The 17,925-nt window shown below is 40.6% G+C and overlaps 1 protein-coding gene and 1 pseudogene across 1 annotated transcript; one reads left to right on the forward strand and one right to left on the reverse strand.

Annotated features, from left to right (window-relative positions):
- Positions 1 to 5,601: 5,601 nt before the first annotated feature.
- LOC148165147 (olfactory receptor 7A10-like) lies at positions 5,602 to 6,561 on the forward strand. The gene has a single exon (XM_088022356.1). The coding sequence runs from the start codon at positions 5,728 to 5,730 to the stop codon at positions 6,559 to 6,561; it is 834 nt and encodes a 277-aa protein (XP_087878482.1). The 5' UTR covers positions 5,602 to 5,727.
- A 1,229-nt stretch (positions 6,562 to 7,790) lies between these two features.
- Positions 7,791 to 8,499, reverse strand: LOC148165148 (rRNA-processing protein FCF1 homolog pseudogene; annotated as a pseudogene).
- Between the last annotated feature and the right edge of the window lie 9,426 nt (positions 8,500 to 17,925).

Here is a 17,925-nt window from a genome sequence, read left to right on the forward strand (position 1 = left end):
TAGATGGGCTTTCTCCAGTTTACCGATAAGGGAACAAAGGCTTTAAAGGTTCATTTCCTGTCATGAGGGAAAAGTGACACCTGTAAACTTGTTTGACTACCTAAGGTCAGATCTGAGGTGGGGGGGGGGTTGGTTCTGGTAGAAGAAGAACACACCTGGCTCTGACACTGGACCACAGCCTTAACACACAAGGCAACATCAATGACTGGGATCTAGTTACAGATGCAGAATCTCTGGGCCACCCTAGACATGCCAAATTAGTAGCAACACTTCCCATGCTATGACAGTCAAAAATTTCTCCAGATATTTTCAAGTGTCCTCTGGAGGCAAAATCATCCCTGGTTGAGAACCCCTGGCCTATCTTGTTGCATTCAAGTCAAAGCACATCAGTTCATAATGACCCAGTTCATAATTCTGGGTCGATCATTCAACCCTTCCAAGTCACATTTCTATAAATATGCAATGAGGCTCATCATTTTATGGTCATCATAGAATGTCTTTTGCACAAAATAAATGAGGCCATCCATCTAAGATTCTAAGCTTAGCCCACGGTGCCTTAAGTGATCTAAATGCATTTCTTATACACCCAACTGTTTTAAAAGTGAAGGACTAAATGTCAACTTTTAACCTGTATTAAAATCATTAAGCTCCTAATTGATTTTTCAAAAGAATTATGAACAAAAGGATTGTTGTACCCATGCTTTTATAGCAAAGGAACACACTGTTGCTTGTTGAAGAAGGAAGAGCAATTTTCTAGAGCTATCAGGAGTTGTGGTCCCACCAGGAGTCAACGTTTTGGAGACCCAGGGGGCATGGTCAAGACAGCTTCCTCAGTCTTAGATTTGGAAAAAAACTTTCACTCAGGGCTGTGGAAAATTTCAGTGTTAGAGCTCTAGAAGCCAGGCAAGTTCAGGGAGGTGTGATAAGCATTGGATGCACTTGAATTCTAACCTGGTCTCTTGGGAACAAGAATCTACAGGAAAAAATTCTATTCTGTCCAGATAAGTTCCCATGGGAAGATGTGCTCAAGGGTTGGAGTAATAATGGGAAAAGTGTCTAATGAACAGGGATAGGGAACAGATATAGCAAACATAAGGAGTTGTAAATTATCTCCTCTTCTGCAGCCCCTGGGCATCTTCAACCTTGAACGTGAGGAGATACGGTTTTTGCATTTGGATTCCTACATCTGCTGGGGGACCCATGCTTCACACCTTCCTGCTGTCTTGTCTGGAAACAAAGCTTCGGTCTCCATCATCAGCCATCCAGCGGGGGATTCAGACCTCCACATGGAGACCTTCCTCTCAGAGACCCCATTCCGGTGAGTCTCAAAGCTCAGCTGGTATTTCAGGAAAGGTTCAGAGAAAATGGAAGCAGAAAGCTTTTACCTGAGGTCACCTGACAGCCTATCCAGCCAAGCCTGGAGCCAAGTGATCACTGTGTTTGTTGGAGTGGTGAACTCATTCATTTCTAGTCAATTTATTTAATATGTGAAAAAAAGAAATCAGAGAAAGGCAATTATCATATGATCTCACTGATATGAGGTATTTGAGGAAAAAGATAGAGGATCATAGGGGAAGGGAGGGAAGAATCAAAAAAGACAAAACCAGAGAGGGAAACAAACCATAAGAGACTCTTAATCTCAGGAAACGAACAGGGTTGCTGCAGGGGAGCGGGTTGGGAGGGATGGGGTGGCTGGGTGATGGATATTGGGGAGGGTATGTGCTATGGTGAGCGCTGTGAATTGTGTAAGACTGATGAATCACAGACCTGTACCTCTGAAACAAATAATACAGTATGTGTTAATAAAAAAAAAAAAGAAGTATCTGTGAACTCGGCAATACAAGGATTACTGTAGATAATTAAGTGGTGGGAATAAAGTCCAGTTGGATTAGACTAAAGAAGGAATGGGAGGCATTCTCTTTAGGAAAATGTGAACACCTCAAGGAGATTTGCAGTAAGGGGGAATATGAAAATAGACTATTAGGGATGAATGCGGGTGCAGAGCAGTGAGGGCATTTACAAAATACTTTTACTGGGCTTCTAGGTGGCTCAGTCAGTAAGCTTCGGGCTCTTGGTTTTGGCTCAGGTCATGATCTCTGGTTCCAGGGATCAAATCCTGTTCCAGGTCTGTGTTCAGTGGGGGGTCTGTTTGAGATTCTTTTTTTTACCTTTCCCTCTACGCCTCCCCTTGATTGCACTCTCTCTCTCAAATAAATGAATAAATCTTTAAAAAAATAAAAATAAAAAATATTTAGGATGGGGTATATTGGACCAAATTTGTATTCATCAGAAAGATCCAGTCCAATGGAGGGAGGCACTACTTGCAACTGCTGTTCTTGAGACATACATTTCACAGAAGCCTCTCTCACATTAGGTATTCACTTAAAAAGTTTATTTAAAACATAAACAGGCTTATGCGAAAGGGCTTATTTTGCACTCAGTTCATTACCTGGAGGCAGAATATATTCTGGGTTTTACTAGCCATTTACTTTATCTATGGCAAATTATCTGTGCAAGTTCTTTGCTCTATATCCTGGGGTATGAGGATTTTTATTCTTGCTTTTGTTTGTGTGTTGTTCTTGCTGAATCATTTTCTTTCTTTCTTTCTTTCTTTCTTTTTTTTGATTGCATTCTTTCAACCAAATAATTACAAATGTTGAAGCCAAATTTGCCATTTGCTGTTTAATTCTTGTATGTATGCACAGATCTATTTGGTAGCTAGTGTGAGAGATTATAAATTCTGAGTGGTCAAATCTATCAGGCAGTCATATGGCTCAAGGAGGAAAACCATGAAATGATTTGCTATGCACCCTGACTGCATATGAGGCACTCTGATATTTTCTATTGTGTCTTATTTATTCTACCGTGTTATATTCTTACAAAACCACAGTCTGACCCCACAAATGTTTCCAATCTCAGAATATGGAGAACATTTCTCTCCCATGTCCTCCATTCCTGTGCTAGTTGCTCCCTGCTTCTGTTCTCTCTCTCATCACTGAGCACAGAGTCTCTCATTCCTTCCCGAAAATTTATTTGCTCCTACTGTTCCCGACCAAAATATGTCTGGGGTAAAGGGTAGGAGTCTGTATAACATGCCCCACGGCACTTTCAGTCTAGCAGGGAAATATACATGGAATTAAATAAAAGTTACACAGTGATAATCCCTCCATCCAAATTATTGCAAGAGAAAGTGTCCTTTTTCTGGGGGAACATTAAAATACAAAACAAAGCAAAAACAAATTCATGAAGGAGATGACTCTTTGCAGTCTGAAAAAGGCGATGGGATTTGAAGATAGGAGGTGAATAATCCCAAATAGATCAGGGCAGCTGGTGTATGGCGGCTCAACCTGGAGACTAGGGCTTCAGGTGAAGCTACAACTCAGGTTCAATGTTTGTGAGATCGATGTGTGTGAGGCAGCGTGAGTGGGAAGCTGGTGTGGGTCAGGGGAGGGCAGCCAAAAGCTGGAAGCTATGGAATTTGGGGTTCAGTCTCCAGTAGGGAGTCACCTGGAAAGGGTTAAGGTGAAGAGTTGGACAGTAACTTAACTGCAATATAGAAAGAGCATTCTGGGTAAATGTGAATATTGGCTAGAGGGCGCCCCCTGTGGTAGGTGTAGAGATGACAAGGGACTGAAATAAGGCTGTGGAACTGGGGACCCAAGAGGTTGGGAAGCGATGGGGACATTGAAAGAAGAAAAAGTAGCCAGATCTCATCACCAGTGATAAGCATTCATTATCAACAGGTGGGAACTAGGCTAAGGTCTTTTCATATATTCACTAAATCTGTCAACCACCTTAGCAGGAAGGACACCTCGAGACCTCCTATTTGGGGGAGGATATTAACATTTAGGACAGTTTGGTTGGCCCTCCAAATTCAAATAGCAAATATACATAGATCCAAAATTCAAAACCCAAGTTTCTGATTATAAAACTTTTGCATTTTACATCGTTTAGAAAAGTTTTTTTTTTTTTTAGCAAATAATCTTTTAAAATCCCCCACTTTTGTTGTACTGTGTGTATTTGTTTTTGTGAATTGTGGGTGTCTTCCCTTTGCTTGTTATTCCGGTGGGATGTTCAATGGGTCAGATGTCTTGATAACATAAAGACATCCCTACTTTTTCTTTTGGAGAAACTGCTTCTTGCTGCTTTATTATTTTGGGCATCAAGGCGCTGTAACTGGGGTTGGAGTGTTGCCAGAACCAAGGACGTTTGCTCCTCCTCACCATCTCTAGGGGCTACCTGAGCTTATTAGATCTTTCTCCCTATTTTTATTCCTCAAAGACTTTGGAACTGATTTTTTGTTTAACTACTGGACACAAAATGATCCTATTCAAAGGGAGACCCATGATTACATGCTCATAGGAGACTTGGCTCCTGGAATTTGGATGCCGTTTTACATTTTTTGGGGAAAGACAGTCTGATATCAGCAGCTTGCCTTGTATCCCTGTTTGCTTTATTATTGTGACTGGAGGTGAGAATAGTGATTTTCAACCAATAAATGAACAAATGGAAAGCGGAATGGTGAAGGGGAGTGGGAGATACAGGCTTCCAGTTAAGGAATGAATGGGTCGGGGAAATAAAAGGCACAGCCCAGGGAATAGAGTCAATATTATATAACGTTGTGTGGTGACAGTTAGAAACTCCACAGGTGGTGAGCACGGGGTAATGTTTAAACTTGCTGAATCACTGTGTTGTACACCCAAAACTAATGTAACATTGTGAGTCAACCACACTCAAATTTTTTTAAAAATTGATTTTGAAAAAAAGCAAGTCTTTTCTGAGAGCCTTTGCAGGGTTGTTCCCTCTGATGGGCACACACTTCCTCAGATAACCTTGTGTCTCCTTCTGTCTCTTCCTGAGGCCTCTGTGTAAATGTGTGCTGGTTTCACTCATGTGGAGTGTAAGAAACAGCACATAGGATCATAGGGGAAGGGAGGGAAAACTGAATGGGAAGTCATCAGAGAGGGAGAAAAACCATGGGAGACTCTTGACTTTAGGAAACAAACAGCGTTGCTGGAGGGGTGGTGGGTGGGGCGATGGGGTAATTGGTGATTGGTATCAAGGAGGGCATGTGTTGTGATGAGCACTGGGTGTTATACGCAACTGATAAATTATTGAACCTACATCTGAAACTAATAAGTTGGCTAATTGAATTTAAGTAAAAAAAGTGTGCTGGCCTACCCAAGCAACCAGTAAAAAATAACACCTCCATGCTCTCTTTCCATTTACTGGCTTTTTCTTCATAGTACAGGTCACCTTCTGATATTCTATCTGATCTTTTATCTGCTTATCTTCTCCATCACTAAACTGTGCAGACTTGTTTCCTGACACCTATATTCTTTGCCTGGAGGTTAGTCAGTACTCAAGTTTATTCCTCAAACGTGTGACAGAATTTCTCATTAAAAGTATAGAATACATGAGTACTTGGGGGAAAGGCCATGTGTGGGATGCCCATTCCTATTCAGAGCCGGGATGGGGGTTCCTGACAGGGGACAATTTCTATAGAAAACTGTCGATATTGACTTTGTGAATGTAAAATAAAAATAGAATTTCAATGATATTTGTAATGTTCATTATTGAGAAAATTCGTCATGTTATTTTTTGTTTCCTGGTAGTCGCCTCCACCATGTGGAATCAGGAAATGATTCAGGAATTTCAGAGTTTCTTCTTCTGGGATTATCAGAGAAACCGGAATTGCAGCCAGTCATATTTGGGCTTTTCTTCTCCATGTACCTGATCACTGTGTTTGGAAACCTGCTCATCATCCTGGCCGTCAGCTCAGACTCCCATCTCCACACCCCCATGTACTTCTTCCTCGCCAACCTGTCCTTTGTGGACATCTGTTTCACCTCCACCACCATCCCCAAGATGCTGTGGAACATCCAGGCTCAGAGCAAAGTCATCACCTATGCCGGCTGCCTCACGCAGATGTACTTTTTCATACTCTTTGCTGGATTCGATGACTTTCTCCTGGCTGTAATGGCCTATGACAGGTTTGTGGCCATCTGTCACCCCCTGCACTACACGGTTATCATGAAACCTTCCTACTGCGTACTGCTCGTTCTGGTGGTCTGGGTGATGAGTGTCCTGAATTCCTTATTAGAAAGCTTAACGGTGTTGTTGCTGTCCTTTTGTACAGATGTGGAAATCTCCCACTTTTTCTGTGAAATCAATCAGGTGGTCCAACTGGCCTGTTCTGACACCTTTCTTAACGACATGGTGATGTATTTTGCAACTGTGCTGCTGGGTGGTGGTCCCCTCGCTGGGATCCTTTTCTCTTACTCTAAGATAGTTTCCTCCATATGTGGGATCTCATCAGCTCAGGGCAAGTATAAGGCATTTTCCACCTGTGCATCTCACCTCTCCGTTGTCTCCTTGTTTTATTGTACAATTCTAGGAGTGTACCTTAGCTCTCCTGCTCCCCAGACCTCCCACTCAAGTGCAGTAGCCTCAGTGATGTACACGGTGGTGACGCCCATGCTGAACCCCTTCATCTACAGCCTGAGGAACAGAGACATAAAGAGGGCTCTGAAAAGAATTGTTGAGGTTCCAGTGATGTAAGGGCCCATCGTCCTGGGGCTGAAGAAGGGTCCATGATTGCAAGGCTCACAGCCTCAGAGCCAGGAACTGCTATTTTTCGATCTGACTAGGGAAGTGGAATCTGCACCTTCTATTTATTTCCTGGAATTTCCAATTGTTTGAATTCAACTTTTCCACACATTTAAGTAACTCCCTTTTTAACCTTCTGTTCTATCTGATGTAGACAGTATTCCACTTTGTCCATTTTCATATGTTCCAATGTTTTCCCCAAATTTCAATTACAAGTGCCTGGAAATTTCTGTATCTTACATGGGAACAGTGTTAGAGTCCACATTCTAATTTCTTCAAACTTATTTCATTTCTTTTTTTTCCCCAGCAACAGCAGATGTACTACAATTTTTATTTTTTTAATTTTATTTTATTATGTTATGTTAGTCACCATACAATACATCATTAGTTTTTTTTTTTAAGATTTTATTTATTTATTTGACAGAGACACAGCGAGAGAGGGAACACAAGCAGGGGGAGTGGGAGAGGGAGAAGCAGGCCTCCCGCGGAGCAGGGAGCCCGATGCGGGGCTCGATGCCAGGACCCTGGGATCATCACCTGAGCCGAAGGCAGACACTTAATGACTGAGCCACCCAGGCGCCTCACATCATTAGTTTTTGATGTGGTGATCCACGATTCATTGTTTTCGTATAACACCCAGTGCTCCATGCAGTACGTGCCCTCCTTAATACCCATCACCAGGCTAATTTCATTTCAAATGACATACCATGCCAAGTAAATTTTCCCTAGATTTCCCAAAAGAATAATCATGAGCTGTATTCTTCATATGGAAGAAACTACCTTGGCCACTAAGCCCTTCACATAACTTTTTTGTAGAGGAAAATACAAAACCCCAGTTTTCACCTTGATACTGTCAGTCTTTTTACATCACTACCTTCACTCCTCTTCCTGAGAATGTGGACTCTAACACTGTTCCCATTAAGTCTCAGGCTACTGACAGCGATGCTCAGACTAGGAAAGCCTGGGCACTCCCCTGCACCCCTGTGCTTCTGGACATTCCCACAGATGCTTCCCTGACCAGAGGCTCTGCTGTGGCTGTACCAGCCCTTGGGTTCTTTTTTTTTTTTTTTTTTAATATGAGCAATCATCTGATTTATAAAAAGATGCAACAATATTTAAAATGATACAAAATATCAATTTCAAAACATCAAAAAGTGAGTGTATTTAACTACAGTCAGCTCATAACAGAGCAAATGAGTAAGAAGAATAATTCATGCTACAGCATATTGCTAATATGAACTGGCAACAGAAAAAGTTGGTAAAGGAAGGCAGAGGAACTCTATCTTTTAAGAATTAGAACCGAGGGGCTCCATAATCATCTGGCATCCACTCAATGTTGTACCTATGGTTAGAAATGTACATGATGGGAACTCCAGGGATCTTCCGGATTCTTCCTTTAAGGTCCCGGTCAACTGTGGCCACAATGTAACACTTGTGCTGAGTTACTCTCTGTACTAAGCAGTTATTTGCATAGGTTCCTTTGTGTGTGCATGGTAATCGTTCAAATCTTGGATCCTTGGTAATCCTTAGAGCCACTCGATACTTTTGCCCCAGTTTTTCAATTTCAGCCATTACACAGTCAGTTATACAAGGGATACACTTGGCATACAGACAGTCCATCATTGACTGTACTAAGTCAAGTTTCGCTTTAATGGAAAAGTTGATAAAGTTGGTATCAACCAGGATGTGGTAAGGTGGGCCCAGCTGTGTGTTATATTGGAAGAATAAGCAGGAAGGATGTTGGGGGACTTCTCTTTCCTTGAGTGCACTGGGATCTTTCTTTTCTTTCTTTTTAGGTTTTAATCTGTCCTTCTCTTTAAGCCTCTGATCTCGGAGACTAAGCGTTCGCTTCATGGTCGCACACTTTCTGGTTTTCTTTTGCTTCCCCATGTTCACACCGCGCACTTGTTTCTTCCGGAATCACCAACCCAGCCCTTGGGTTCTTATTGTGATTGCAAGACATGCCTCAGCAGTGCCCATCAAAGAACTCTAACAAAACCAGGTTTATACTCACAGGTCCTGGAGAGCAGTGTCAGAAAGTGCAGAGGGTCAGAGATTCAGAACAAGAGAGAGAAAGCCAGAACTGGGGGCCCTGCCTTTATTGAGGTCCATGGGCAGAGTGGCTAGGGGTTCCTAGGTTCACTCTTTATTGACCAGTTTAAAACATAAGAGTGAAATTCTGGCAGGGAAAGGGAAAGCAGGGTCACTACTGGTTCAGTATTGAGGTTACCCAGATCTTTCTGAAGAGATACTTCGTGGCTGGGGACAGCCTGACTGCTTATCTGGTAATTGTCACACACCTGACAATATGTTTATTCAACATGGTTGTCCTTGAAATGCATGCTTCAGAAATCAAAAGCTTCATGTCAGGCACTTTCTCTACAAACATGCTATTGTGCTTTAAAACTAGTCTCCTTGTTTTATTCTATTATTCACCTAGGTGTCCAGAAAGCCTATCACGGACACTGGCAAACACTGATTAGCAAACATATATTTCCCAGTGGAGTCTGCATGGAAATACAAATTTGAATAAATGGATTGACTTGATATGTTCTTAGTGTCAGAGATGATCAGAAATAGGTGGATGCATTTTTTGGGGAGTAAATACTCAGTAGTGGGATCCTTAGATCATAGAGTAGGTCTATTTTTAATTTTTAGGAATCTCCACTCTGTTTTCTGAGTGGCTGCACCAGTTTGCTTTCCTATCAATAGTACAAAAGCATTCCCCTTTCTCCACATCCTTGCCCACATCTGTTGTTTCCTGTGCTGTAGATTTTAGTCATTCTGACAGGTGTGAGGTGATATCTCATTGTGATTTTGATTTACATTTCCCTGATGATGAGTGTTGTTGAGTGTTTTTCATGTGTCTTTTGGTCATCTGGATGTCTTATATATCATTTGAAAGTATCCTCTTCCATTAAGTAGGTTGTGTTTTTGTTTTGTTGACTGTTTCTTTTGCTGTGCAGGAACTTTTTGTTTTGATGTAGCCATTTGCAACATGGATGGGTATAGAGAGTATAATGCTAAGTGAAATAAGTCAGCCAGAGAAAGGCAAATAACATATGATTTCACTCACATGTGGGATTTAAGAAACTAAACAAAGAAAAAAAGAGGCAAACAAACAAACAAACCAAAAAAACGGAGGAAAATGTATCTTCAATATGGAGAATAAAGTGGTGTTTGCCAGAGGGGAGGTGGACAAGAGGATGGGTGAAATAGGTGAAGGGGTTTAAGGGTGCACTTATCAAGGGGCTCATGAGTGGCTCAGCTGATTTGGCATCTGACTCCTGGTTCCGGCTCAAGTCATGATATCAGGGTTATGAGCTCAAGCCCTGCATCAGGCTCCTCCTAAACATGGAGTCAGCTTCAGATCCTCTCTCCCTCTGCCCCTCCCCACACTGCCCTTCTCTCAAATAAATAAATAAATAAACAAACAAACAAATACAACCTTAATAAAAAAAGAGTACACTTATCGTGAGGAACAATGAGTAATCTATAGAATTCCTGAATCACTACATTGTACACCTGAAGCTAATATAACACTGTATGCTAATTATACTGGCATTAAAAAAAGTAAAAATATTTAAGAACTGTGAGGGTGCAACATTTCAAGCCACGAACTTTATTACTATCCAAAATATTTCCTTTTCATGGTGTGCATCTATTTACTGAAGCATAGATAATTGGTGTCCACAACTGAGGGGGTTTATTCTTTGAGGTGAAGGATTGCTTAGTGTCTTCTAAGTTTTATCACAGAGTTATATTCCTGTTTCTAATTGAAAATTTCCACTGCTACCTGCTAATATGACTCTATCTTGTTCCATGAAATAACTCCCTTTTCCTAGTATTTGTCTCAAATACTAAGGGGTGGCAAATGGACAATATCAGCATTAGCCATTTCATACCTCCTTCCTGCTCAGAAATCTCTTCCACCTGCATGATCAGAGGACGCTTCACAGGAGAGCTGGATGTCCTGCTGATCATGTGGTACAGGATCACCAGTTCTTCTGCACAAATGTGCATGTCCTTCAAACTCTCTCAGTTACCCAGAAGGGAGCCCACATATAGTCACTTGTTCATAAAGTCATTGGAAATAAACTTGAATAACAGAATGATCATGACTGCTCTCCTTAAGGTCAGATAAGCCATAAGTAAAAAGGAGCACAAGTTGTAATTGTCTCAGTTCTGTTCACTTGATTATTGTGTCAGTCAGTTCTTACTGTGTAACAGACTGTCCTTGTCAAATGGGATATCATAACACCTTTACAATCAAATGGAATTATGTGCTGGGACTTGTTTCTGATCTCTCCTGGGCTTCTCATGGATCTGGAGTCAGGTGTGAATCTCTACACACTTTTTCTAAGGCTAAACCATAGTGTTGTGTGTGGCTGTAGTGCTCTTCTGTCTCAGCAACTTTATGGGCTCTTATTACTACATTTCCAAATGTAGGCTAATCTTCTATTTATAAAAAATTGGTTTATCATGTGAATTACTTAAATTTCATTCCATTGTTCATACATCCGTATTAACACTTGGCTTTCTTCCCCATTAGAAGTGCTATCTCCCATCCCTCTTAAGTGAGAGTCAGCTACATGTGCTCTAGATCCTACCCATAGACATGTACCATTAGGTTTGTTCCACTGAATTAAATCATTAATGTAAAATTATACACAATAACCTGCATACACTTTGGTGAATTAAAGGACCTACACAAAAATGAAGAGTACATAGTTCAAGTTTCTATTTGTGTATGATTTATACACAATAAGCCTGTACATAAGTTTTAACTGCTTTGTTAGGTAATTACTAAAAATTTCAGCTTTCTGAGCATCACATTCCTTATTTCTGAAGGTAATGTGGGATTCTAAGCATAACTTCATATGAACATCGTGGACATCACTGTGGTTGTTAGCTTGCTGGATTAACTAATGAATACATTTATCTATGGTCCTAGAAAGAAAAGCAAACATTCAAATCAGCCATGCAGGGGAGATTGTTGAGGATTAACTAGTGGTGATGGAAGAGTGGTGATGGGTGGCAGAGAGTGGTCCCAGTAGGAGTAAGACACAAGTCCAAGAATCTTTGTGAATAAAGGGAATAGAGATATAGGGCATTAGCCAGGAGGGATAAACAGTCAAGAGAGGGCATTCCTTTTACTCTTTTAAGCCAGGGACAATTTGAGTATGCTCCCATATTGGTGAGAAAGATCCAGACCAGTGGATCATAAGACGTACATTTCACAGTCCTTTTCTTTGCTGGACATTCAAATCAATTTTTTTAAAAAAAAATTTATATGTGAAAGTGGTATATGAAAAAAGCTTTACATTGCAATTATTTCCTTACTGGCCAGGATGAATATATTTGTGAGTTTCTAAGACATTTGCTTTCTCTATTGTAAATTGTCAGGGTCACTTTTGTGCTTTGTTTGTTGGGTTTGGATTGTTTATATTCCTGTTGTTGATTGCATTTTTCAAACATAAGAATTGGAGTTTTTCCATCAACTTTGCCATTTAACCTTCAGTTCCTTTATGTATGTGTATGTATTTGAGGGTAGTAGGAAAGTTAATACATTCTTGCGCTCAAGCCTATCATTTGGTCATATTTTTCTTCCCCTTCTTGCATGTTTAAGTGTAGAAAGTTCTTCTGAATCTTTTGAATAAATAAATCACCATTTACACATATTTCCAACCTATCTTCACATTTCTTTTATTCCTTATTGTATCTTTTGGTATTTTGTGATTAGACCTATTTCTCAAAGTCATGTCACTGGCAGCCCTCATTTGAAAGGTATTCTTTGTCATTTGACTAACATTCACCTTTTCTTCCTAAACAAATATGAAGTAATATATCTCTACATGAGATGAAAGCATCACTTTAGATAATGCTGCCTACCCACTTTTTTGTTATAGTCTTTTATTTCTAATTTTTGTTTTTTAAACATAATCTGTAGGCCCAATGTGGGGGTCAAACTCACAAGCCCCAAATCAGGAGCTGTACTTCTACTGACTGAGCCAGCCGGGCACCCCTGTTTTCAAGTCTTTAGCACTTTAATCTTGAATAAGTGACCCAGGTTGATGTCATTACATTAATACTATTTTATACCTGTCTAGAAACTTAGTTTTAGATTGTCATTGTGTTTCAGATTGTTGTTTGAGATAGCTCCATGCCTAACCTATTCTTACTCCTATGGCTATCCTTTGTTCCATAAGCTCTTAGTTTCATTCATTCATTCATTCATTCATTTATTTATTTAAAGATTTTATTTACTTTTTGACAGAGGAGAGACAGAGAGAGGGAATACAAGCAGGGGGAGTGGGAGAAGGAGAAGCAGGCTTCCTGCTGAGCAGGGAGTCCGATGCGGGGCTCCATCCCAGGACCCTGGGATCATGACCTGAGCTGAAGGCAGACGCTTAGTGACTAAGTCACCCAGGCGCCCCTTAGTTTCTTTTAAAACTTACATTTCTAGGGGTGCCTGGGTGGCTCAGTTGGTTGAGCACGTGACTCCTTATTTCAGCGCAAGTCATGATATGATGTCAGGATAGGTTAAACTAGGCAGAAGAAAGAATTAGTGATCTAGAAGACCAATTGATGGAAAAGAAGGAAAAAGATGAGGCCTGGGAAAAACAGCTTAAAATCCATGAAAACAGAATTAGAGAAATAAGTGATGCCATGAAAAGTTCCAATGTCAGAATTATTGGGATCCCTGAGGGGTGGGGTGAGAGAGAGGACTAGAAGACATATTTGAACAAACTGTAGCTGAGAACTTTCCTAATCTGGGGAATGAAACAAACATTCATGCCTAGAGGCAGACAGGACCCTTCTCAAGATCAAGGAAAACAGAAAAAGGCCCCACAGCATGTAATAGTAAAACTTGCAATCTTAGAACCAAGGAAACCACCTATTTTTTTTACCATTTCTTTAAATTTTTTATTGTGATGTTAATCACCGTTCATTACATCATTAGTTTTTGATGTAGTGTTTTATGATTCATTGTTTGTGTATAACACCCAGTGCTCCACGCAGACCGTGCCCTCTTTAATACCCATCACCGGGCTAACACATCCCCGAACCCCCCTCCCCTCTAAACCCTCAGTTTGTTTTTCAGAGTCCCATCGTCTCTCATGGTTCGTCTGCCCCTCTGATTTCCCCCCCTTCAATCTTCCCCTCCTGCTATCTTCTTCTTTTTTTTCTTAAATATATATCGAACTATTTGTTTCAGAGGTACAGGTCTGTGATTCAACATTCTTGCACAATTCACAGCGCTCACCATAGCACATACCCTCCCCAATGTCTATCACCCCGCCACACCATCCCTTCTACCCCACCCCTACTCCAGCAACCCTCAGTTTCTTTCCTGAGATTAAGAATTAGTCATATCAGTGAGGTCATATGATACATGTCTTTCTCTGATTGACTTATTTCACTCAGCATAACACCCTCCAGTTCCATCCACGTCGTTGCAAACGGCAAGCTCTCATTCCTTTTGATGGCTGCATAATATTCCATTGTGTATATATATACCACCTCTTCTTTATCCATTCATCTGTCGATGGACATCTTGGCTCTTTCCACGGTTTGGCTATTGTGGACATTGCTGCTATAAACATTGGGGTGCACGTACCCCTTCGGATCCCTACATTTGTATATTTGGGGTAAATACCCAGTAGTGCAATTGCTGGGTCATATGGTAGCTCTATTTTCAACTTTTTGAGGAACCTCCATACTGTTTTCCAGAGTGGTTGCACCAGCTTGCATTCCCACCAACAGTGTAGGAGGGTTCCCCTTTCTCCACATCCCCGTCAACATCTGTCATTTCCTGACATGTTAATTTTAGCCATTCTGACTGGTGGGAGGTGATATCTCATCGAGGTTTTGATTTGGATTTCCCTGATGCCGAGCGATGTTGAGCACTTTTTTATGTGTCCGTTGGCCATTTGGATGTCTTTGGAAAAATGTCTGTTCATGTCGTGTGCCCTTTTCTTGATTGGATTATTTGTTCTTTGGGTGTTGGGTTTGATAAGTTCTTTATAGATTTTGGATACTAGCCTTTAACTGATATGTAATTTGCAAATATTTTCTCCCATTCTGTGGATTGTCTTTTGGTTTTGTGGACTGTTTCTTTTGCTGTGCAAAAGCTTTTTATCTTGATGAAATGCCAATAGTGCATTTTTGCCCTTGCTTCCCTTGCCTTTGGTGATGTTTCTAGGGAGAAACTGCTGTGGCTGAGGTCGAAGAGGTTGCTACCTGTGTTCTCCTTTAGGATTTTGATGGACTCCTGTCTCACGTTTAGGTCTTTCAACCATTTGGAGTCTATTTTTGTGTGTGGTGTAAGGAAATGGTCCAGTTTCATTTTTCTGCATGTGGCTGTCCAATTTCCCAACACCATTTGTTGAAGAGACTGTCTTTTTTCCATTGGACATTCTTTCCTGCTTTGTCAAACATCAGTTGACCATAGAGTTGAGGGTCCATTTCTGGGCTCTCGATTCTGTTCCATTGATCTCTGTGTCTGTTTTTGTGCCAGTACCATACTGTCTTGATGATGACAGCTTTGTAATAGAGCTGGAAGTCCGGAATCGTGATGCCGCCAGCTTTGCTTATCTTTTTCAACATTCCTCTGGCTATTAGGGGTCTCTTCTGGTTCCATACAAATTTTGGGATTATTTGTTCCATTTTGATGAAAAAAGTTGATGGTATTTTGATGGGGATTGCGTTGAATGTGTAGATTGCTCTAGGTAGCATTGACATCTTCACAATGTTTGTTCTTCTAGTCCATGAGCATGGAACGTTTTTACATTTCTTTGTGTCTTCCTCAATTTCTTTCATGAGTATTTTATACTTTTGTGAGTACAGATCCTTTGCCTCTTTGGTTAGATTTATTCCTAGGTATCTCATGGTTTTGGGTGCCATTGTAAATGGGATCGACTCCTTAATTTCTCTTTCTTCTGTCTTGTTGGTGTATAGGAATGCCACTGATTTCTTTGCATTGATTTTATATCCTGCTACTTGACTGAATTCCTGTATGAGTTCTAGGAGTTCTGGGGTGCAGTCTTTTGGGTTTTCCACATACAGTATCATATCATCTACAAAGAGTGGGAGTTTGACTTCCTCTTTGCCAATTTGGATGCCTTTGATTTCTTTTTGTTGTCTGATTGCTGTGGCTAGGACTTCTAATACTATGTTGAATAGCAGTGCTGAGAGTGGACATCTCTGCCGCATTCCTGACCTTAGGGAGAAAGCTCTCAGGTTTTCCCCATTGAGAATGATAGTCTCTGTAGGTTTCTCACAGATGGCTTTTATGATATTGAGGTATGTCCCCTCTATCCCTATACTCTGAAGAGTTTTGATGAAGAAAGGATGTTGTACTTTGTCAAATTCTTTTTCTGCATCTATTGAGAGGATCATATGATTCTTGTTCTTTCTTTTGTTAATGTATTATATCACGTTGATTGATTTGCGGATGTTGAACCAGACCTTGCAGCCCAGGGATAAATCCCACTTGGTCGTGGTGAATAATCCTTTTAATGTACTGTTGGATCCTATTGGCTAGGATTTTGGTGAGAATTTTTGCATCCATGTTCATCAAGGATATTGGTCTGTAATTCTCCTTTTTGATGGGGTCTTTGTCTGGTTTTGGGATCAAGGTAATGCTGGCCTCATAAAATGAGTTTGGAAGTTTTCCTTCCATTTCTAGTTTTTGGAACAGTTTCAGGAGAATAGGTATTAATTCTTCTTGAAATGTCTGATAGAATTCCCCTGGGAAGCCATCTGGCCCTGGGCTTTTGTTTCTTGGGAGAGTTTTGATCACTGCTTCAATTTCCTTAGTGGTTATAGGTCTGTTCAGGTTTTCTATTTCTTCCTGGTTCAGTTTTGGTAGTTGATACATCTCTAGGAATGCACCCATTTCTTCCAGGTTATCTAATTTGCCGGCATAGAGTTGCTCATAATATGTTCTTATAATTGTTTGTATTTCTTTGGTGTTGGTTGTGATTTCTCCTCTTTCATTCATGATTTTGTTGATTTGGGTGATTTCTCTTTTCTTTTTGATCAGTCTGGCCAGGGGTTTATCAATCTTGTTAATTCTTTCAAAGAACCAGCTCCTAGTTTCGTTGATCTGTTCTACTGTTCTTTTGGTTTCTATTTCATTGATTTCTGCTCTGATCTTTATGATTTCTCTTCTCCTGCTGGGTTTAGGCTTTCTTTGCTGTTCTTTCTCCAGCTCCTTTAGGTGTAGGGTTAGGTTGTGTATTTGAGACCTTTCTTGTTTCTTGAGAAAGGTTTGTATTGCTATATACTTTCCTCTCAGGGCTACCTTTGCTGTATCCCAAAGATTTTGGACAGTTGTGTTTTCATTTTCTTTGGTTTCTATGAATTATTTAATTCTTCTTTAATTTCCTGGTTGACCCATTCATTCTTTAGTAGGATGCTCTTTAGCCTCCATGTATTTGAGTTCTTTCCGACTTTCCTCTTGTGATTGAGTTCCAGTTTCAAAGCATCGTGGTCTGAAAATATGCAGGGAATGATCCCAATCTTTTGGTACCGGTTGGGACCTGATTTGTGACCTAGGATGTGATCAATTCTGGAGAATGTTCCATGGGCACTAGAGAAGAATGTGTGTTCTGTTGCTTTGGGATGGAATGTTCTGAATATGTCTGTGAAGTCCATTTGGTCCAGTGTGTCATTTAAAGTCTTTATTTCCTTGTTGATCTTTTGCTTAGATGATCTGTCCATTTCAGTCAGAGGGGTGTTAAAGTTCCCCACTCTTATTGTATTGTTGTCAATGTGTTTCTCTGCTTTTGTTATTAATTGCCTTATATAATTGGCTGCTCCCATGTTCGGGGCATAGATATTTACAATTGTTAGATCTTCTTGTTGGATAGACCCTTTAAGTAGGATAGAGTGTCCTTCCTCATCTCTTATTACAGTCTTTGTTTTAAAATCTAGTTTGTCTGATATAAGGATTGCCACCCCAGCTTTCTTTTGGTGTCCATTAGCATGGTAAATGGTTTTCCACCCCCTCAGTTTCAATCTGGGGGTGTCTTTGGGTCTAAAATGAGTCTCTTGCAGACAGCATATGGATGGGTCTTGTTTTTTAATCCAATCTGATAGCCTGTGTCTTTTGATTAGGGCATTGAGCCCATTTACATTCAGGGTAGCTATTGAAAGGTATGAATTTAGTGCCATTGTATTGCCAGTAAGGTGACTGTTACTGTATGTTGTCTGTGTTCCTTTCTGATCTTTGCTGCTTTTAGGCTCTCTGTTTGCTTAGAGGACCCCTTTCAATATTTCTTGGAGGGCTGGTTTTGTGTTTGCAAATTC

This window comes from Eumetopias jubatus, unplaced genomic scaffold (assembly GCF_037043125.1).
Source record: "Eumetopias jubatus isolate StellerSeaLion01/CBP00866 unplaced genomic scaffold, mEumJub1_p1.0 scaffold_1, whole genome shotgun sequence".
Taxonomy (NCBI): Eukaryota; Metazoa; Chordata; class Mammalia; order Carnivora; family Otariidae; genus Eumetopias; species Eumetopias jubatus.

Bases quoted from the DNA above. Each gene is read 5' to 3' on its own strand.
- LOC148165147 (XM_088022356.1), top strand. From the start codon at position 5,728: ATGTACCTGATCACTGTGTTTGGAAACCTGCTCATCATCCTGGCCGTC.